The sequence below is a fragment of the Callorhinchus milii genome, unplaced genomic scaffold (genome assembly GCF_018977255.1).
Source record: "Callorhinchus milii isolate IMCB2004 unplaced genomic scaffold, IMCB_Cmil_1.0 Scaffold4, whole genome shotgun sequence".
Taxonomy (NCBI): Eukaryota; Metazoa; Chordata; class Chondrichthyes; order Chimaeriformes; family Callorhinchidae; genus Callorhinchus; species Callorhinchus milii.
This window is the reverse complement of record NW_024704745.1, coordinates 68,931,903-68,955,650: the sequence shown is the minus strand read 5'-3', so window position 1 is coordinate 68,955,650 and position 23,748 is coordinate 68,931,903. Positions and strand designations below refer to the sequence as shown.

At 38.7% G+C, this 23,748-nt stretch overlaps 1 protein-coding gene across 4 annotated transcripts in view; it reads right to left on the bottom strand.

Annotated features, from left to right (window-relative positions):
- The window catches only part of LOC103183261 (WASP family member 3), a 48,740-nt gene that overhangs the window by 1,797 nt on the left and 23,195 nt on the right, over window positions 1-23,748 (bottom strand). For 3 of the 4 annotated variants that reach the window (XM_007900620.2, XM_007900621.2, XM_007900623.2), the window contains exons 3-9: window positions 23,306-23,468; window positions 12,715-12,849; window positions 11,619-11,772; window positions 10,399-10,516; window positions 6,450-6,625; window positions 2,369-2,638; window positions 613-980 (exon numbers count right to left, since the gene is read on the bottom strand). In XM_007900620.2, coding sequence (XP_007898811.1) covers window positions 613-980; window positions 2,369-2,638; window positions 6,450-6,625; window positions 10,399-10,516; window positions 11,619-11,772; window positions 12,715-12,849; window positions 23,306-23,438 — 1,354 coding nt within the window. In that variant the 5' untranslated portion in view covers window positions 23,439-23,468. Of the gene's footprint in view, window positions 1-612; window positions 981-2,368; window positions 2,639-4,518; window positions 4,686-6,449; window positions 6,626-10,398; window positions 10,517-11,618; window positions 11,773-12,714; window positions 12,850-23,305; window positions 23,469-23,748 lie in introns of all 4 variants that reach the window. The other variant, XM_007900624.2, reaches the window with a different exon arrangement.

The window sequence follows — 23,748 nt, the reverse complement described above, 5'->3', positions numbered from 1 at the left end:
TAATCTTAGATATTTTGATGCAATTCATTCGAGCCTGCGGCTAAAACTAGATTAGTGGTTATTATATGCATCAAAATGGGGAAGTAATCTGTCAAGTGGGCAGGACAATAATACTTGCTAATATACTTATAGAGGGAGGAAAATGATGGAAGGTTATGGTAGAAAATCTGCTGCCGACAGGAATGCCAACTAATGGAGATTATAATTAGAAAGCATTACGCCAAACAACCTCTTTATAAGGATTTGGGGATATTTATTTAAATGCCTTTATTCATATTAGGGAGATATCCAGAGGGATGATGGTTATCTTGAAACAATTTATCTCCAGCACACGTAGATCACAGGAAATTTTTTAGCAAATTCAGGGCAGGGTACATTCTTCTTGTGCTAATATACAATGGTTCAGAACAAAATGTCTCCTCCCAAATTATCTAAATACAGGGTGACCAAAAAGTCATGGTACCATTACAATGTCTAATAAGAAATTATGTTTTTTTTAGATAATAGGGTAGTTATTACGATTTTTTGGTCACCCTGTACAAACAGTACAAAAAGGGGAACTAAAGCATACCTGGAATGGCAGTGTAATGGTAGTACTTGATTACTACTCACCCATACGGATTGCAGCAAGGAGGTCACTTCTGGCATCATTGAGAGGAGTCTCTGCTGGCTCATGCCGTTTGGTGTCAAACGTAGGCTGGGGGTGCATTGGGGAGGAAGCGAGGGAGGAAGGTGGTGCTGGTGGTGGTGGAGGTGGGAGCGGAGGAGGTCCAGGAGGACCAGGTGGAGCAGCAACTCCAGGTGGGGGTGGAGGAGAAGCAAAGGGAACTGCTATCAGGGATCCGGGATGAGAAGCTAGAGCAGCAGGCACTTGGACAGGGCTGACAAAAGCTGTTTGAGCTGAAGGAATAACTGGGCCAGGAGGCAGAGGAGGAGGACCAGCTGATGTGTAATATTCCATCATCTGAGGAGGTTGTATGCTGTGATAAACAGAGAAGCTTTAGTCAATCTCTTGTCTTTTCCATCTTTTTTTTTAATCTAATCACATCACACAATTCAGTAAACATCCATCAATAAAAATAAATCAGTGTTTCAAGCCAGCACCATGATGAAGTGCTAGATTATGATACCTCTTCCATATCAATAAACATCCAATCTTCTTATTTCAAGCATCGGCAGAACACAAAAAATAATATGCTAATAGAAGAACATGTATTTTTTAGGACCAATAACGTCAAAATGTCTCAAAGAACTTCATAGGAAATTATTGTCAAATGAAGGAACTTTTTTTGTAGGCAAAAGTAAGTCATTTTGCGCAATGTCTCACAAGTAACCACAAAGTGAATGACCAGTTAATCTGGAGGATTGGTGGCCAGGACAACAGGAGAAACTCCCTTCTCTTTTTGAATAGTGTCATGGGATCTTTATTATCCACTAGAACATGCAGATAGGGTCTTAGCTTAAGGATAGTTTCTCTGACAATGACCACTACCTCAAGAATGTATTGCAGTCACAGGGCCGAGTTGAGACTGATAATATTCCACTATTTAAACATGAATAGATATTAATCAGAACAATGTTAGAAATGTTTTGAATAGATTGTGGCAAAATGTCTTATTCTACGTAAAATTATTACTGTTGGTTATATTTTTAAAAATGCAACTTCATGACTTAAAATGACATCTTCAAGTCCCATGAATGTCTCTATTTTTCACTGCTGAAAATCTATTTTAAGTTGTGTAATGTAGATCAGCTCTACAGCAGTTAATACAATTAGACCAAAATTTCACATCTGATAACATGTTAAGCATCTCAACATTACTTTTTTGACAATGGAAGGCAGAGAACCAATCCAAGGAAAACAATAGAAGGTTATGCTTGAAGGCTTAGTTGAGGAAGGGCAGGAAAAGGCTCATGTGGAGCATAAACACCGGCATAGACCAGTTGGGCCAATTAGCCTGTTTCTGTGCTGCATATTCTAATGTATTCTAATGGAACAGAGTGAAACTGCAAAGAATACTCAAAGATGAGTCCCATGGTATATAGGCATCACAATTTTTCAACCTGTCACAAAGACTTCCCAACAGAGCCAATCATAGCATATTTTACTGAATTTCTTTGCTCACAAAACATGATGGATTTTCATCTGTGTTTAACCAAGTCATATAATTTAATATAACAATTTAGCAGAAACATGTAAATAGTCTTTAAAGACAACTGGTGTCTAAATCTTCAAAGGCTAATAATAAAAGTATCTGACACCAGATGTTATAGAACTAAACTATTGTTTAGTTATCACAGAAGAATTGACTTAATGTTCAACATTCCTTACTTATTGAGAAGTGGCATGATTGAGCCATTTATTTACCTGTAATCAATTGGTTGCGGTGGTGGAACACCATTTACAGTACTATCTGTGGATGGTGGTGGAGGTGGTGGAGGTTGCTGAGGTCTGTTCAGAGTACCCTGTCTGAACCCTGCTCCAGAAGATCTGTAATCATGTTCATGGACCTGATTAGCAGCTAACAAGTGCTGCTGGTTATCGCCAGATGTATAAGAGGCTGGCATTTGCTGGTGTTGGTGACCATGGCTTGGGGTAGCAGGGTGTGAGTAATCTGTGAGATCTGATCCATGAGATCTGGTGTCAAAATAGGGAAACACAATTAAAAGTGGAATATTGTGTCCTGTGGAAAGAGCCTTGTGTACATAACAGAGCTAGGTTTGAAAGCACAGTATTCAAACTGAAAACAGACAAAATATGTTTAAAGAGCTTCCTACAGTCAAGTGGCTGTTATAGTATTTATTTGGTTGATTTCCAAATGAAATACTGTAGAGTTCAAGAATCAGTTTCATGTAGTTAGTCCGAATAGAATCGCCACAACAATAGTTTGCTCAGCACATTTTCATTAAAATCATTGATCAGACTTTAAAAGTTATAATGCAATACAACAGTCATGAATTGAAAATATAGAATTGAAAATCACTTTTTGAAAAGCACTTTTATCTGCAAGGTGGCAAGAAATAAAAGAAAAAATCCTGAAAAAGAAAGATAGAGTTTGCAACATGAAGCCAGTGGACACAAGTGGATTTTGATTTGTGAACCTATCAGTTCGAATTTTCTCCACTACTGCCATAACTTATACAAAATATACAATTTAAAATTCATGGACCTATAAAGGTAAATGTAATTACTATTAGGCATGCAACATGGGTTTTAAAAGTTTTAATTATGTAAGGTGACAATTTAGGTTTCTTCCTATGTTACATATTTTCCCAAATATAGTATCATAATCCTATAAAATAACCAGAAGAAAATCTTTTTTTTTAAAAAATTGCAAATCCAAATAAAGTTAGGCTTCTATTTCTGAGTTATTTGAGTGGTGAATGCAATGTCCATTGACAGCATCCACAGATAACTCGACCTCTGTTTCTAATCTACATCAGTGACCTGGATATCACTAATAAATAAATGTAAGATTGCCAAATTTTGTTGACAAATTTTGACACTGATATATGTAAAGCAGTGAAATGTCTAAAGAGCTTATTTTATTTTTATTGCAAAAAAAATTGGGCAGTTGTGACCACAATTTAAAATTTATAATGGCTGAAATAACACAAAATATTGTTAGTGCACTTAAACATTAAATGAAGTTATTAATAATAACCATAATATTATGATTAAGTGTGTAATCAGGTCAAAAAGTTTCAAAGCACTTTACAGATTTTCTATGGTGACTGTTTATTATTTGGCAAATTTGGAACAATTTTCTATATAGGAAATTCGGTTCTACCTAGATGAGATTTATTTTCATGTAATAATAGTAAAGTATTGATAATATTAAGTTAAAAAAGCAATAAGCATATTTCAACTTCAATTTGAAAATCCTTCTCATCCACTGACTTTCCTTATCTTGTAATTGACATCAAATGCTCTGAGACGCTACCCTGCATAAGGGGCAATATATAAATACAAGTTGTTGTTGTAAAGAAGAATCCCTTTAAAATGCGAATTTTAAATAAGATACAACAAAGCTTCAAAAATAATGAAACCCAAATACTTCATACACAGGTTGAGGGATTACCAAGGCTCACACTGGGCATGTGAAAGTTTAGTCAACAATTAGTAATGAAAATTGACAGAAACATGCTAGCAGTTTTTATTGATTTGGAGTCTGGACTGATTCATCAACTGCTGTGAAAAGGCTTCATGGTACTTATAAAGAAGTTATAGGAAGAGAATTTAGAATAAAGACATTTGTCATTTTTAATTAGTTGAGCAGAGAGTTCATAAAATGGAAAGCATCAGAAGACCTAGAAAAGTTTTTGTTTGTCACATGAAAATGCTTCATTAGTATGTAGAGTCATGCAGTCAACAGCATGTTGCTGACCTGAGCGTTAAGCTCAATTAAAAGGCAATTAGGACACTGCTGCTCTCACGCAGCAAAAGCCATTGAGATGAGACCTGAAGCAGGATTGGCACCCAGGCAGTCAAGGCTTTGATAAAAAAAACTAACAAACCCTTCAAGCATTTTCTCCTCTTTCATGCCTTCGGCCTGCTCCAGTTTCTTTGCTTCTGTAATGAACTCTTTGCCCATTTTCATTCTCTCCCATTCTTCTTTTCTTGTTCTGACTTTCCTCACATTAACTTGATGGTTTCTGTTTGCATTCAATTTATGTTTCTCTCTCTGGAGGGGAAACCATACCAGTATAGGAAATAAACATAACAAAATGAGCAGTGGTTCCTTTCAGAAAGTCCTTTTGGAAAAGCCTCTTAGCTCAGTTTAGAAGGTCAGGTCAAAATAATGTGCGGGCAACAAATCTAGAAAAATGAAGGTTCCCATTATTTGTTCACAAAACTAATTAAGAAAGATTTTAACAGTGGTATAGCTGAAATTCAGAGATAAAGTGACTGTATAATAATATGACAAAGAGAAAAAATATTTAATCCTAGAAATTACTTTTTGAAAATGTTCCTAATCCTGCATGATAATAAATGATGTCTTCCAGTTGTGAACAAAACTCCATCAAATGTTGGGAATCTAAGCGGTTAATCTAAAATTATTTACTAGTTTCAATTAACATTGTTATGGGGGAAATAACACAAAATATTAATTTTAATGATCTGACTCCAGGCAGCATAAAACTCGCCTAAGAGTTTGGCATACTTCCAAACCCATTCTAACTATCCAGATATTTGGCAGCAATGAAGAGCACAAAAGAGAATACCCATATTATCAGGGGATACGAAAAACTTGACACTTGATCTCAGCCAATGTTGAACATTTTTGTTGCATTTTCTTGTATTCTTTGCTCAATGCAACTTCACAGTATTTTGCACGCAATTCTTGTACAATATCCTTTGAACAAATATCTACTAGAAGGCACAGCAGCAATTTTCCATTTCACAACTCACATTCTTATCCGATTTTATTTTCCTGTGTAAAGGACATAAATGATAATATACTTCTATGCAAATATAACATGCAACTTGAGTCTCACATGAACATTTCAACCAGTGTTTCGACAGGATCCTTTGCACAATGAAATCAAATGACACTGAAAGTATATTTAACAATTTTCACTCTACTGTATATTGGTGGACCGAATCCATATGAACAGCATTTTATTCCCATTAATAAAATGTTTACTCCCTGATGATTGAGTTTATTATACTATGCTTACATATTGAAATCTTTTGAGATGTTTTTCCATATTTACATCTCATGAGTTGACCTGTTGTCAATACAGTAGAACGCCGGATATCTACATGTTAATTACCTGTATGCCTTATTTATGTTTATTCGCATCGGGCTTTGAGATGTGGCTGTGCGATGTTACCAAAAATACTGTTATGCGCATGTGTGAATATTTCAACCAGTGATTAAATGTTTGCTAGGAACACTCTGACTCCAGCTAAATTGTGATCCAAGCAACTTCCTGTACATGTATGCACCTGTGCGTACCATCAAAATTGTTTTTGCTAGTAGAGAAGATAGGTTTTATATTGTTAGAGGACATTTAAGAGTTAGATAGAAAGTTAAGAAAGACTCAGAGAGAGAGAAAGACTCAGAAAGAAAAGGCAGGATGTGAGAAAGAACAAACTTGAGACATGAGAGACAAAGTGACAGAATGAAAGAGAAGGGCCGACTGCAGAGTGATATTGCAGTGACAATATAAATCCTGAATTAAAACGTTAAACACTTTAGCCAATTTGTATTTTGTGTGATGTCCAATTATCTGCACTGTTGCTTAATCACAACGGGTCTGGTCTCAATTATTGTGGATAATCGGCTCTTTACTGTACCACATTATAGTTACTCATTACAATTCTAATGAGCAAACACACACATTCTGTGTAAATGTCAATTTTATAGGAAATAACAAAGAGTTCTGGAAACATGGTTATCTTGCTCATGATTACAGACCAGGCAGCTTTGACATGCACAGACCTATTGTCTGGGGAAACTGATCCCTCTGAAGATGCTCCATGGTAAAGATTTTGAGATAACCTGTTGTCAGGTCTAAGTTCTTTGTCATACGCCATCATATTCCACTCCTGCCGCCTGTTCTTGGCCTTTCTAACCTTTTTCACCTCACGGGTTGTGCCTTCTACACGCTTCTGCTCCTGAGGTGTGAAGAAAGCATGCCAAGAGATAGGAATGACGAGAAATACAGGAGGAAAATTTTGTTAGCATCAAAAGATAGAAAGTGCGATGCTTCAAAGAAGGAATCTTGCATATTACACTGAAAGTAGTATTGATTTCAAATATGAATATGGATTTCAACTTTTATTAAAAAAAATCAGAATTACTATATTAAGAATTCAGAGGCCGCTTCAGGCAGCAAGTTCCACAACCTCAATGCCCTCTGTGTGAAGTTGGGAGGCAATTGAATAATAAACATACATACTGGAATGTCTGAGTTAGAACGTTTTTAGTTAAAGTAGAAATCTGATCAATGAAAAGTGGTATTAGAGATTATGAAATACATTCAAAAATGTCAAAAATTAGAAGAAAGTGCTGTACACACATAAGTGGAAGTATTAATGTTAAAAGATACAAGGACCCTGTTTAAAAAAAAACATACTACGACTACACTGTTGCTACATATGCCTTTGATTCATGTCGTACATAACTGGAAACTCACACATGAGTTTCATGTTGTAGCAGAGAAGCACACACGCAAACACGTTTGCAGACTCCAAATTATTTTTGCTGTTGGCCGGTCATGAACTCTCATGTGAGGGAAAAGGCCGATTCTGGCCATGATGTTTTTGACACGCACTTTACAAAACTAGGGATTATAATCTTTACACATTTATAATCCTTACAAGAGCATTGTTGCTTAACGTGCTAGAAAAGATGGAGATGTTGACAGAACTCGCGATAATTCAAAAGAAACTGCAGCTGCTTCTGCAGAAACTGTTGAACCAAGAGAGGAACCTCCTGCAAAGAAGCAGAATTGGTCAAAAACTGACAAATTGTGTCGTTTTCAAGTGTTTTGGAAGAATCAGTTTCCTGTCACATTTAAATTTGATACTTTGGGAATTTGATAAATTTTCGTTGAATTCCGCTAAACTTTGCAAAGAAATTTCAAGAGCGGAAAATAAAGAGTGTGATTCACGGCAATAAGTTTCTGTCTATGTTTCTGTCTACGTCAGAACTCATAACTCTAACCAGCTGCAAAGTTTCTTGGATCCTGGTTCGACTGATGTGGCTCACACTGTTGTGAGTCATGAGCCAGTACAAATCTGGGTTCGACAACATTGGTATAAACCACTAGTCTGTCTAATCCTGTCTAAACCTTTACTAGGAGAACTAGTCTGACATATCTTGCCTGTTCCAGCCTGTACTGTAGATAGGTTTACATGTTTCAGATAAATTAATATTTAAATATATGGGCTTTGGATATGCAGAAGTCCAGTGTTTGGATGAGAAGTTATTCACAGAGAAAGAGTGTAATGGAGGAACAGGAAGCAGTACATTATCGATGTCCAGTTCTTGAGTGGGGGGGATGGCACATATACTTCTTTTCAGTTAATACAAGTATTATTTAGTACTCCGTTACATAGGAAGGACAACTGAAAACATAGTGGAAAATAATATCTTATCTTCGTTAAATTGGAAAATATGAGGAATCAAAGTAGATGTCTTTAAACCAATTTCATCAATATTCTTATTTTTGCTCCTTCTTATTCAGTCAAAAATGCCCTGAGGAAAAGTGTGTGAGGACTCTCTTTCTCCACTTAAATAATGTAAAATATGTGTTAAAAATTCTATCGGGTTCAGCATATTTATATTTTCCTTTCCCCTCTCTAAAGTAAAGGTCTCTTTTCATAGCTGATTGCTGCCAACACTGCTTTCAACCATTATATCCAGTCAGCAAGTGGCTCCACTGAAAATTCCATAGATCAGCATCAGAGCTGGCATGCTGATCAGGTGGTGTCCAGGCTGGAAACATTCAGTCCCACTCCAGTGCTCAGCTGATAATGAACTTTTCTATAATTACCTATTCCTTTTAATCATTGGCAATCCTGCTCTGAAAATAAGTACAGTACCTATCTATTTAAGTTCTATTTTATGCATCAAAAAACCCTGAAACCTATAACCAAAAATAGCACATTTCGTCATACTAAATTGACTTGTAATTTAATATTGATGCAAAAACAGGTCTTAAAAAAAATGCATGGGAAATAAGGCTAAGATCATTGCCTATATTTCTTTTATTAATCCGCTTATGAAAAACCCAGAAAAAATACTGTGTTAATTTGACAGCAGTAACAGCATTTTGGCATTATGGCCTCAAATGCAATGTCTGTGAGCCTATCACCCCGATCCTTGCCCAGCTCCATTGATCTCCCATCCCTCTGTGGATCCAGGTCAAGATCCTCATGCTCACCTTCAACACCCTCCATGGTCTTGACTTTTCTCTTTCCCCCACACCTCTGTGATCTCCTCAAATCATATCAACTTGGCCACTCCCTTCGCTCAGGAGGTATCGGCTTACTTCATGCCTCTGTCTACCTGCTTACAATTCCAAAGTCCCTCTGACTTGCTCCCTCTCTTTCAAGGCTTCCTTATTGACTGTATCTTTGGTCATCCTCCGCTCCCTGACTCCCACCCCTAGCTCAGGTGCTAGCAGGACTATCAAGCACCTCAGGACATCCTCCCAACATGAAAGAAACTATATAAATATAATTTGTATTGTATTGCAATTAGGGGGAGTGAAAATAACAAGCAAAACATGTGAACGATTCTGTTGCATTTTTAAGAGAAATGTCAGTGATCAAAAGAAGAGCTCAGTAAATATGACTACAGGAAGAGGGTAGCAATGGCAATTGAGGGAGATCATTCTGCAACGGCTCATATATCAGCCATGCCCCTTTTTAGTGAATGCAGAAGATATCATGTAAACTCTGGACCTAACCTGTATCCAAGGAAAAACCAGAGCTCTTTGATCAAATGGCCTCAAACAAATCTGAATTTCTAATCTCTATTTAGATATTTCATCTCAGAACTAGTGGAAAGCTTTGAATTAGCATTTTCTCTTTAACTGCTAGCAATGTGTGAAAGATGGACTACTAAGGACAAAAACATCTATACATCCCTGCTGTTAACATTAGAAGGCATCAAATGTCACACATTTACTGTATTGTTATTAATTATTTTTTCCTTCCTTCTTTCAATATTCCTCTCTGTCACGCACCATACACTAGGCTGACAAGCTACTTCCAGGCCTTTGTTTAAACCATTTTGTAACCAATTTATAGAAGTACACAGTACACGATCCCACACTTTGTCCCTCACTATAAGGGGGGAAAGCCCTCTTTGAATGGCACAGCTGAAATAAAAAAAATCACAATGTGGTGAATGACACGATTGTGTGAAGATAAATGTGTTATTGTGCGAATGATAAATTCAAAAATAAGGTTATTACAAAATTAGTGCAATTCTACATACAATCAGCAACAACATGGTTAAATGTAAGCTATTTGTGAAGCATATTTTACTTTCAAGTCTCCTTCTTTGAAAGTCAGGCTGAATTTAATCATATATTCACATGCATTTAACATTTAAACTAAGGACTAATAATTATGCCGTGACATTTCAGTTTTACAGCAATTCTTTTGAAAGTTGCTTAGTTTTAACAATTTGAGTTATTTTGAGCTGAAGCAAGTCCATTTTAACACTAAAGCGAATTGCCTCATCAATATTTTTAAAGAGTTTAGTTAAATTATTTTGCTACCCAGAAATCCATATTAAATATACATTTACTGTACATATTAATGGTAATTTACAGCAGTTATTTATTGGTGAACATTAGAATTTTATAAATACTAAAATTACTTTTATGAACCCAAGCACAGAACCAGTCATTTTCATCTTCAACATTTCTTACCTTTTGTCTTCTCTTCTCTTTTCTCTTATCCTCAGTATCTTGTAGCATCTTCTCTTTCCACAAGTCAAAGAAATAAGATGGATCTGTATAAAATTTAAGTCCATCTTTTTTGTCATCTCTGCAATAAGAAAATAAATTTGACATTATTTCGGTGCATCATAAATACTATCACAATATAATTAACTGGTATAAAATAATGTATCGGCAGTAACCATTGAACATTGTTGCCCAAAACAAGTGGGCAATTTACTTGTTTAATTGGACTGCTGTACTACCATTTACACATTTTCATGGCAAACTAATTCAAACTCTGAAACACAACAGTTTTACAAAGGCAATATTCAAATTCGACCAGCAGTTAGGAGCACTAAATATTTCCATTCAAATACATCATGTTTTTTCTACCTTTTGAATAATCCTTGCACTTGATAATAGTGCCTTATCACATTGTTGAGACATCTCAAAGTGATTCACAGGATATACTGTAAAGTGGTGTGATTATTTTGTGGGCGAACACACAGCCAATTTTGCCCACAGTAATCTCCCACATACAGCCATAGAACAGGTGATGAATTTTATTTGGGGGATTGTTGTCCAGGATAAACTTCCTTCTCTTTTCAAACAGATGATATGGGATCTTTAATGTCCACCAATTAGGTAGACAGGACCTTGGTTTAACATCTCATTCTAAAGGATGGCACCTACAAAAATGCAGCACGCCACCAGCACTGCATTAACGTTTCAGCATAATGGGTTCCAAGTCCTGATGTGGCTCCTGAAACCCCTTCTGTTTCAGAGAATTCTACTAACTGAGCCAGGCTGACCCTTATAATATCTAGCAGAAATAGCAAACATTGTCAATTTCCATTGCAAAATGTTACAAGTCATCTATACCATGAATAAATTAGAAAAAGTAATGGAACACAAATGCTATCTAAGTTTACAATTTTACCATTTTGTTGAGTTATTGCCTGGTGTAGTAGATAATTCCAAATGTACAATATTTTCCTAATATCAATTCAAGATTAATTTGACAATAATGTCCATCTGTATCCTCTGGTCCTACTTTATTTGCTTACTTAAAGTAAGTTTGGGTTTATCCTGTCTGCACTGCAAAATAATTCATGTGCTTCTTTCTACAAGGCCCCCTCCCAAACATGCCTCTTCTGAGACTGTATAGCTCTTCACGTTACTCTTCATAGTTCACCGCTTTTACATACCTGTATGGTGAGAGGATATCCAGAGGAGGCGGTTTGTCACTCTTGTTATACATCTCTAATACTGGGTTTGGAGTTGAATTCTTTGAAACAACCTGCTGGTCCTGAATTGTGGAACTCTTGAAAGCTTTCCTCATGTTAATGTCCTGCAAAGAAACTACATAACAACAATCCATATTATTGTCATCAGTACCATTAATTATGGACAGTGTAATTTTCTTTTGGTCATCCAGGTGTCTGACACATGTAGAAATAGAGCATTGCCACGATCCGCCTACCCAAAGCTCAGACACACATTCCAACCCGCTGATTGATGGTTCAACCAGTTGAAAGTATGCAGTTTCAGTAGCTACTTACTCTCTGCATATCAATTCAGTTGTGTGTTCATGAACCTGGACCTTCCAGCAGCTGTTGTCCAGCAGTGCATAGTGCAAATAGTATCTTGCTATTTTAATGTATAATCCCATTAAATACTTTTATCAGCATGCCTTATTCATGCATGCTTGATGGCAAAAGCAGCAATGATAATAACTCACATTTATATAGCACCTTTTTATATGAAAGAACCATATAATAAAATCCTTGATTTGATATAGCACCTTATCACACCAACGAAACATCTTAAAGCACCTCTGTGAAACTCTTTGAGATGTTCGCCCACATAATACAGTCCACCACTTTCCGTATATCTTGTGAAGCACTTTGAGACATTTCAACAACAAGATACGTCGCTATATCAAAAACAAGAATTATTTATTATTAAAATCTTATTAAGTAAAAATGAAGGCAACGTTGTTATGCAAACAGGACAGCAACTTTACGCCAATGATCCTACAAACAAAAATAATTTTGTAAACTTATTTTCTATTTCCAAGACTTACTAAGGAAACCCTTATATTTTCCATTGAAGTTAAAGATTTAGTCTTTAATAAATACTTTGCTCCACAGGGACACCCTAGATTCTTTTTAGTGACAATAAAACACCAAGGCTAAGAAAAATAAATATCAACCAATGTAGACAACAGGAAAACAAAACTCTTTAATTATTCTGATAACATGATAATTACTTCTGCCTCATCACTTCTACATAATGACTTACCCTCCTCCACTGTAGAGTCCAGCTGAGTTACTTTGACAGCCAAACGATCAATTCTATCTTGAAGAGAATTTGCTCGGATGTAAAAGTTGTTAGCTTCATTAAACAGCTCGCCGAATATATCCTCTGCATGTTTGCCTAAATAGAAATAATATGCAGAATATAGTCAAAGGGTGAAGGCAATCTGGAAGAGCAGCAGGAGAAAAAATGAAATTATTCACAATGTCACAATGAGAATGTAGTGATGAGAGATTTAAAGAGTAAGTAGATGTCCTCAATATCTTACTGTTTGGAACTCTAAGCAGAAAATTGATACTGTGGAAAATGAAGATAGCTAGATGAATAATTAGTGTTCTGACCAACGTGGACAGGAATAAAAATAGCAACTAGCAACAACAACTTGCATTTACATAGTGCCCTTCATGCCGGATAGTCTAGTGGATGCTTAACAATAGTGGAGCTTGATGCCAAACCAGGGGGAAGAGGGGAGGTGACCATAGGCATGGTCAAAGATGAAGGTCTTCAGGTGCGATCTGAAGACAGGCAAGGAGAGGGCAAGGCAGAGGGAGGTCCAGAGTGTCAGGGCATAGTAGCTGAGAACACGACCGCCTTATCGTAAAGCTGAGAAGATGACTGACGTGTAGAAGGCAGGATTCGGCTGAGTGAAGAAAGTGGTAGAGGACGTGGGTGTGAGTATGTCAGAGGTAGGGAGGTGCTAGGGCATGAAGTGAGTGAGTGTGAGGATCTTGAAATTGATCTGTTTTGCAATAGGGAGCCAGTGAAGTCTGGCAAGGACTGAGATGATGGGGATGTGGAGTTTTGTCAGCGGAGTTTTGAATCAACTGAATTATATGAATGATGGAGCTGGGGAGACCAGCAAGCAGGGCATTGGAGAAATTGTGGAGGAGGTGACAAACAGAAGGAATAAAAACAGAAAACATATACAGTAGCAGGAATTAAAATTAAATGAATAAAAGTACTGCAAGTAATAACAACAACAACAAATTACATTTGTATAGCATCTTTCACGTCAAGAGGACATCCTGATGTGGACGCAAGTAATATATTGAAAGCAAGTATAGACTAACTTGTGGGTATATTCCATTTCAAAGACAGGCTGCAATTGAATATGCACAAATGTGTTTTATAACACATTAAAACTTGCTCCAGCAAATTTCTGTAACATGCTGGAAATACAACATATTCATTGCAAGCTCAGGCAAAGAATATAAAATAATGATAAAATCTGTACATCTAATAATCTTTTAGGCACCTCATTCCGCAATTTGACCCAAGAATATAAATGATCCACAGAATTTCTGTGGCAGAATGTTCACATGATGACCGAACCTTTGTGTAGTAAGTCATATTTCTGTCAAATTAAATTTTTATATAGTGATATTCCACCAAATGTATATCCATGCCTCTCTAATCTTATTTTAAACATGTGGTGGAATTAGTGATTCTAAATACATTATTTTAGAAAGAGCTGAAAGATTCCAAATGTCAGTCTGAATCAATGTAAATTAATCATTACCATTTATGAAACCATCTAGGTCGTGAGTCACAGGCCTATTTACATGTGCAGGTAGTGAGAAAAGACAGTTCTCAATTTCACTGATTAATATTTTCAGTACTGCTGACTAAGAAATCTGTGTCCTATTCAGACAATAATCGACAAAGACAGTAAGACTGATGTTACCTAAAAAAATTCAAAAGGTTATAAATATATACTGAAAACAAAAACAGACATCGCTGGGAACACTCAGCAGATCAGCCAGCATCTATGGAGAAAGGAAAGTGAGTCAACATTTCTGGTCCACGACCCTTCGTCAGAACAGACAAAGAGTCTGACGAAAGGGTCGTGGACCCAAAACGTTGACTCACTTTCCTTTCTCCATAGATGCTGCCTGACCTACTGAGTGTTCCCAACGACTTCTGTTTCTGTTTTCAGATTTCCAGGATCTGCAGTATTTTGCGTTTTATAAATATTGATGATCAAAGTTAGGATGATCTATCATTCGCTATTAAAACAGTCAGATTATCGTATGCTGTTGCCAAGATACACTAACTTATCCATGAGAGTAACAGAAATGAGCAAGGGATACAGAAGCACTTCCTTTCTCTAATGAGCTTGTAGTTAGTTCTTTCAAGCCCACAGGTCAAACAAAGGATTTTATTAAATGATAAATTAACTTTCAATTTACAAAAGAGAAAAGAACATTACAACAACAAAAACAACAATTTGCAGTTATATAGTGCCCTCCATGTGGCATAGCTAATTATCACCACATTTAGGTCAAACTATAGTTTACCACTTCTTACAATAAAAAAACAGAATGTTATTGCGGCAGAGAAATAATAATAATAAATATTATTTTAAAGCATGCAGGTCAATGCATTTGGTCAAAAATACTATTCTTCATAGCTTCTGGAAGACTAGACTACAATTCTGCTGTACTTTGGTCTATTGAGCACCGTCTGAACGCTTAATAGTTTACGGTTAACAAAAAATAATTATCTGTGGAACTAGTCAGATTCATTGCTTTAACCAGGTGCCTGTAACTGCAATGGTCTCTCCTTATGCAATAATATCTTTAAAAAGACTGACAACTTTCTATTAAATGCTTATATTACCACAGCAACATATTTGCAATGAATTATATGCTGTATTTTACACCACATTAATTTAATTAACTGTTCACCGGTGTATCTTTACAAGTACAGTATGACAGACAAACTTTTGTCTGAATGGCATGCTTGTATTACAATTTCACAGCTGACATAGGAAGGTATTATACAGTTTCATGGCTGCAATTCTCTATATTTGAGATCATGATTTCAGCTGTGCTGTCACAATAAAGTACTGAGCAGAAGCTGGGAAGTGACTGATGGAGGAACAATTAAACATGAGCTGTTCTCTGAGGGAAATACTTAGATTGTGTGCTCTCCATGCTAGCCAGACCAAGTAGGTGTGTCTTCTCAGAGTCAGTTCAATCCAAGGGAGACCTACTTCTCTAACTCCCATGAGCCTATTTATACATTGATAAATAAGAACCAAAATGAATATGAAATCCAATTTTACATTTAGAATCCATTTAATAAAATCCATTCATAGTATTAATAAAAGCAGAACCAAATTACCTTCATATGGCTTCTATTACTGAATTGTAAAATATGGAAAGTGGCAGTATTGGAGCACAAGAATGTTTGTGGCACTGGGTCAAATAGAAAATTTGCTAAACTGCCTGCAATATAATTTGTTTATATAGAACCGTAGAACTCCACAGGACAAGAGGCCATTCAGCCCACCGAGTCCGCACCAGCTCACAGAGCAAAAATAATTTAAACCCACCATCCCAGTTATGTCCATATACTCCTTCAACTCCCTCTCTTTCATGCCTGTTTACTTTCTTTCCTCTTGAAAGCTACAACAGATTCCAACTCCACCATCCTACTCAGCAGGGCATTCTACACCCCAACAACTCTCTGGGTGAAAAACATCTTCCTAAATTCTCTTTTCTTATAACTATGTATCATTGTCAATGACTTCCATATTGATGGAAATAACTTCTCCCTATTTACCTTGTCAAAATCCTCACAATTCTTTACACCTCCATCAGGTTCCCACTCAACCTTTTCTGCCTCAAAAAAAACAGACCCAGTTTCCAATCTCTCCTCATAACTATAGCCCTTCAGCCCCTGGCCATCCTCGACAACCTCCTCTGCATCCTCTCTAAGGCCTTAACATCTTTCCTGAAGTTACTCAAAACTGCATACAGTACTCCAGCTACGATACCTAACAGCAATTTATACAATTTAGCATTATTGCTTTACTTTAGTCCTCAATGCCTCTGTGCACAAAATCCAGCATTATAGGCTTTCTTTTCAGCCTTTGCGATGCCACGTTCAATGACTTATGTACCTGCATTCCCAAATCCCTTTGCTCCTCATCTTCTTGCAAAATCCTGCCTTTCAGAATATACTCCCTTCCCTCATTTTTTCTCCAAAATAAATCACCTCACACTTTCATTAAACTTAATTTGCCACTGATTAGCCCAGTGCACTAATCTGTTTAAATCCTACTGAAGTCTTTGTCCATCCTCATCACACTTTACTGTACCTCCCAGCTTGGACCCCTACAGTCCAGTTTTCGCCCCTGCTCACAGCATAGACACAACGCTCACCCTCAATCCCTCTGCCTTACCCCNTCCCCATCTTCAAATCCCGCCTAAAGACCTTCCTTTTTGATTGTGCTTATGGTCACCTCCCTCCTCCCTCCCTTTGGCTCAGCGTCAACCTTGACGCCACTATCAAACACTCCGGGACGCTACCCTGCGTGAAGGGCGCTATATAAATGCAAGTTGTTGTAGCTTGGCATCATCTGCAAACCTTGATACTGTACCCCTATATCCAGGTCAAGGTCATTGATATATACGGAAAAAAGGAGAGGCCTGAGCACAGACCCCTTGACATGCACTAACTATCTTCCTCCAACTGGAAAAAACAACCTTTTATCCCTATTCTCTGCTCTTCGTCCTTCCATCACCCTTCTATCCAAACTGCCACGTTTTCCCCCATTCCAATTGCCCTGAGTTTCTCTACCAGTCTTTCGTGTTACTTGTTATTACCTCAGCAACAAACAACTATTTACATTTATGTAATGTCTTTCATATTGGGAGGATGTTTCAAACCATTTCACACAACTTAGTGGGTCCCCAAACTGGAGGGGTGGGGGTGAGGTAGAGGGAGAGGATAAGGCGCCTAAAATACAAACAAAGATGTAGGTCTTAAGTCAGATTTTGAACGCGAGAAGGGAGGGGGCAAGGCGGAGAGACACCGCGATGGAATTTCAGAGGGTGGATGAAAGTTCACTCACCGAAAGTGAGGTAGATTGGGTGGGGGCATGAAGCAGGCTGGTGTTTTCTGAATGGGTAGTAGACTGCCTAAGGTCGCAGAGGTGAGGTAGAGTGTGGTGTGAGGGCCAGGATCTTGAATTCAATCTGCAAAGCGACGGGGAACCGGTGGAGCTGAGCGATGATGGGCTCTTAGAGCCTGGTGCGGGAGAGGTTATAGCCTGAAGAGTGTTGGATGGTTTGAACCTCATGTAGGAAGAAGATGGGGAATCTAGCGAGCAGGGTGTTGTTGTTAATCGGGCCAAAAATAGTCATCGTGAATGGTTTCATTTTCAAGCACGGAACAGTCTCTTCTGACAAATTGAAATGGCAAATGGAAAATATTGATTTGTTACTGTATTAATATATTAAAAATTAATATGTATTGGGAAATAGAGGCCCGGTATGACCTCCGCTTAAGACTACTTAGCAAGGTTAAACTTGATTTCTCAGGAGTAATTTTCAACCAATTATGGATTTATATTGTTCCACCTCAATCTTGAGAGATGTCTCAGAGGGGACCTTAGAGATATATAAAATTTTAAATGTGATTGAAAAAGTAAACCGAGAACAATACTTTAGGATGTGCTAAGACAATAGAACATGAGATTTAGTCAGAACTTTAAAGTTAAAAATGTATTTTCCTCCTCCCTTTCATCTTTTTGTGTTTCCAATTTATCTTTTAAGTTAATACTTTTCTTTTAATTTCAATGTTAGTCTGGTTAAGCTGATAGGATTTTTGCTTTTGAGTCAGAATTGTGGGCTTAAACCCGGTAGCAAGACTTTGAGCTTAAAGGCTGGGCTGACACATTAATATAGTGAGTGTATGTGGGGGGGGGGGGGAAGGGCCTACATTGTTGGAGGTACCGTCCGTCAGATAAGTTGTTAAACCAAGATCTAATCTGCTTGTTCAGGTGGACATTAAACATAGCCTAAGTAGAAAGACAAATCCAAGCAAGCCCAACTCATCCAGACGAGAATCAAAAGTCCAAGAATATCTTTTGGAATCTTCCTCTGAAAATAATATCTACCCATACTGTACATGTTATGTACAAGATATCTGCAGCTTCATATCTGAAACTTAAAATGTTATATTTCGTTAAAAACAAGACAGCTGTGAATTGGTACAAGTGATAGAGAGGTTTGGCGCCCCCTTATGTCAAACAGTAAACAGTGCACAAGTGGATTTTCTTAAAAAAACAAAAATCAGTGCTGTCACCAGGATATGCTTTGAAATTTAAGATTGTGTGAAATGCTCTTAAATTGAATCCTAATTTGTACCCCAAAAGACCTGTGGAAAGTTAGTTTCAAAATTAAGAATGAATTTAAAGCTTTTCCAAAATTATTAATAATCTTGAATTTTAAGACCATAGTCTCAAGTGTAAAAACATTGAGGAATTTGGGATCCCAGTTGTTGAGCCTTGTGGAAAAGCAACTTTAGTATATACTGGGGAGGGGTGAGGAAAGTGGAAGACACTCAAGTATTTGTTTTTTGTGAGTCTCGCTCATTACCTCCCAATATAAAAATTCAAAAGGAAAGAACCACACAAACACAAGAAAAGGCCATTCAACCTATTATGTCCGTGGTGTCTTTTTGAAAGAGCCCATTTCTCTCAGCCTCATTTACTTGTCTTTTCACCATATCTCTGCAAATCCCCCATATCCCTCCCCCTTGAAAGATTATATGGATTCTGCTCTGATTACCACCCCCCTATACTCCTTCGACCCTATCTCTCCCTCCTCCCTCACCACGATTGTCCGCAAACTCAAACCCACCAGCTGCTCCCTCGATCCCATCCCCACCTCTCTCCTCGTCTCCCAGCTCCACCTTCTGGCTCCCCTCCTGTCCGATGTCATCAACCTCTCCGTGTCCACTGGATCAGTTCCCACACCCCTAAAAACAGCCGTCATCACCACCATCCTGAAAAAACCTTCCCTGGATCCATCCTTCCTCTCCAGCTACCGTCCCATCTCTAATTTTCCATTCCTCTCCAAGGTCCTGGAACAAGTCTTCGCGTCCCAGCTCCGCTTTCTCTCTCGCCATTCCCTCTTTGAAAACCTCCAATCCGGCTTCCACACTGTTCACAGGACGGAAACAGCCCTGGTCAAAGTCACTAATGACATTCTGAACATCTGTGATCAGAACTCCCTCTGCCTCCTTGTCCTCCTGGACCTTTCTGCCGCCTTCGACACTGTCGACCACTGCATCCTCATACACCGCCTCTCTGCTTTACTCAATCTTCACGGATCTGCCCTTGCCTGGTTCGATTCCTATCTCTCTCACCGTCTCCACTTCGTTGCCTCTAACAGTTTCTCCTCCAGCCCTCGCACTGTCACATCTGGCTTCCCCCAGGGCTCTGTCCTTGGTCCTCTCCTCTTTAATATCTGCATGCTCCCCCTTGGTGACATCATCCGCAGACATGGGGTCAACTTCCACATGTATGCGGATGACACCCAACTCTATCTTTCAGCCTCCACCCTCAACTCCAGGACCACTGCTGTCCTGACAGACTGCCTGTCGGACATCAAGTCCTGGATGAGGGCAAATTTCCTACAGGCTCTGGCAACATTAACCTCCATGGTTGCACACTACAACTCACCAAGCCAGTCATGAACCTAGGCGTCTTGTTCGACCCTCAACTGTCTTTCCTCCCCCACATTCAAGCCATGACACGCTCTGCCCTCCCTCACCTCCCTAACATCACCCGACTCTGCCACTGCCTCACACCTCAGGTCGCTGAAACTCTTGTTCATACCTTCATCACCTCGAGGCTCGACTATGCAAACGCTCTGCTTGTCGGCCTTCCCAACCCCTCTCTCCACAGGCTGCAGATAATCCAGAACTCTGCAGCTCGTGTCCTCTCCTGCACCAAACTCCGTGACCCCATCTCCCCCACTCGCCCGACTCCACTGGCTCTCTATCCTTCAGAGGATCCAGTTCAAGATCCTGGTCCTCACCTACAAAGCCCTCCATGGCCTCGCCACACCCTACCTCTGCGACCTCCTAAACCCTACAACCCGCCCGCTCCCTCCGCTCAGCTGGCTCTGGCCTGCTCCACGTCCCCCGACCCACCCGCCCCACCATTGGCAGGAGAGCCTTCAGCCACTCTGCCCCCAACCTCTGGAATTCCATCCCCCAGTCACTCCAACTCGCCCCTTCCTTAGCCTCCTTCAAGTCCCGCCTCAAGATCCTCCTCTTCGACCATTCCATCGGCCACCACCCTTCACCTCCCCTCCCTTACCCCCCCCCCAACCCCGACCCCAGCTCGGGTCTGAAATGCTGTACTCTGTACAGCACCTTGGGATGTCCTCCCGACGTGAAAGGCGCTATACAAATGTAATCTTGTTGTTGTACCTCACATTGCAGTGATGAGGCAGAATCTATATTAGCTTTCCACGCCCCGACAACTCTGTGTAAAAAACAGTCCTTCTAATCTGCCCCTTTACACCTTTAGTAATTATTTTAAAACACAGCAAACGTCCACAGCCATGAAGTGAATGGAGTAGGAAATGGGATAGTTTCAGTAAGTGAGCCAACACAAGCAAAGACTAGATGGGGAAAGAGCCGGGGAATGGGTGGGAATAGGTGTTCCAGCTACAGAGATAAAGTAATATCAAATGCTAGGAAGGATTTCTATTACAGTAGGGAAGCTAGCACCAGTGTGAACATAACGGGGAAAGATCAGAGAAATGAGATTGGAAGACATAACTCCAGGGGTGGAGCAGCATGAGCATATACACAAAAGAAAGAGCGAGAATGGGATTACTGTAGATAGCTCCAGCAGAGGGAGCATCATGATCAAACGTTTAACAGTGTAACGGAAATGTTGTGAAGAGAAGCTTGAATATTTTTATTATAAAATAATATTTCTCAGAACATTAAACACAAGCATATCCTAACCACCTCATATTTGTATATATTTATAATTTATAATCTAGAACAAATATTGTTTGGAGGTTGTCATACTGAATTTGTTCATGGTTGATTCCGAAGTCACCTCAATGTTTCTGTTTCCATGTACAATAATCAAGAACAATTTTAAAAAGCATTTTCCACAAGGCAAAATCTTTGTTGAATAGTGCCATGTGGTCTTTAACTTTCACTGAATACTTAAACGGGACCTTGGATTAAAGTCTCATCCGAAAGATGGCACCTCCAACGATGCAATCCCCAGCACTGCATTAGAGTATCATTTTAGACTATGCGAGTTCCAGTCCCAAAGTTGAATGTCAGATGTGAACAATACCAAATTGTCTGAAATTTCAGTCATTTCTTTTACAGGACCTCCATCATCTATCTACACTAATAAAGACGAAATGTCTGTCTGTCTGTATGCCAAGAACACAACAACTGATTGATGTGGAGACATGATTTATACCTCATCGGAAAGGTCTTGCATAGACGAGCATCATACACATATTTTTTGGGGGATCTGCTTTTGTTGATGAGCTATATTAAACAATATATTAAAAAATGCTTTAATTATGCTTTAAAAATGCTGATCACCTTCAAAGACCTCCTTGCTTCCACTATCTCTGCGACCTCCTAAGCCCTTACCATCCTGTTTGCTCTCTCCGTTCAGCAGGCTCCGGCCTGCTTCACGTTCACCATCTCGCTCGTCCCACTATTGGCAGGGGGGCATTCTGCCATTCTGTCCCCACCTTCTGGAACTCCATCCCGTAGTTCCTCCGCCTCCCACCCTCCCTTGCCTCCTTCAACAGCCATCTGAAGACCCTTCTCTTTGACCGTGTTTTCGATCACCCTGCTTCCGGCCCTGCCCTCTACCCTCCCCGATGCCAACCCCTAACTCGGGTCTGAAAGTCTGACTGTCCAGCGCCTTGGGACGTCCTCCCAACATGAAAGGCGCTATACAAATATAATTTTGTTGTTGTTGTTGTTGTTAACTAAACCCCCAAAACATATGCATGGTATTCTGCAATAAAGTAGTGACAGAGGTCACACAGCCTTCTAGAAAGGTACATCTTCTATACTAAACAAAATATCTGTCTGGTTGTCTGTCTAACTGATAGACGTAGAGACATGATTTATACCTTATCGGAAAGGTCTTGCCTGGGAGAGTGTCATTGGCATATTCTTTTGAGCAGGATCTCCTAACATGACCCAGACAAGTTCATCACATTTGTATAAACTCCAACAAGAAGTCCTGCCAACAGGAGTTCTCCCACAGGAGTCCTCCCAAAAGGATATGTGTGCAAATATGTGAACAAGGGATGCCTAAGAAGCGAAGATCAAGCCTTTCAAGGACAAATAAAAATCACAGACGAAAGAGAGAACGATTAAATGAAACTGGTTGCAAGAGTGTACAGCTAGTTATTTTGTAAAGATAACAGGACTTATCCCTTCAAAATTTCGGCCACAAAATACCCAGATAATAAATTCACACTTTACAATATATTCTGTGAAGTGCTTTGAGACGGCTCAAGGACGTGATAAGGCACTATATGAAATGCAAGGATTATTATTATTATGATATAAAATAACATTTTTTGGTAAATTAATAGACTCCTCTGTCTATCCATAGTCGTAAAAGTTTCGAACCTACTAATGCGGGAGGTGAAAAACTATTTTTTATATAAAAAGAATTTTGATGCAAGAACAAGCATTTGCTCTACCAAAAGAAATCTAAAATAGTTAAACCCAATATCTCAGAAACACAAAAAAAAGTATTTGGACTTACTGAGACTGCTGAGTTGACGTATAATGGCTGCTAGAGTATTGTTAGTGACACATTCCAGTTCACTGCTGATAGCTTCAGGCAAAGCCCCATGACAGAGATGCCGAGGTTCAATGTTCCTTTTTACTATTGGCATGATTTCTTCTGTAAACTGGAAAACTACCTCCTAAAAAAAACACATTCAATAATTAGCATGGAGAAATAGGCTACAATGCGATTTTAATTTAATTTGGTTACTAAACCTTGTAGATATGTGTAATCATTTACACTGCTGTAAAACAAACTGCAGAGCAGTACAGTGCACAGTCTACATAAATATTCACGTTACCTTTTGAGATCATGGGTACTCCATTACTGGACAGTGAAAAAATGATTTGCCAATAAAAATGACATGCAAAGAAGAAAATAATTGTTTGTTATCGTACTACTGTTCTGCTGTCAAAACA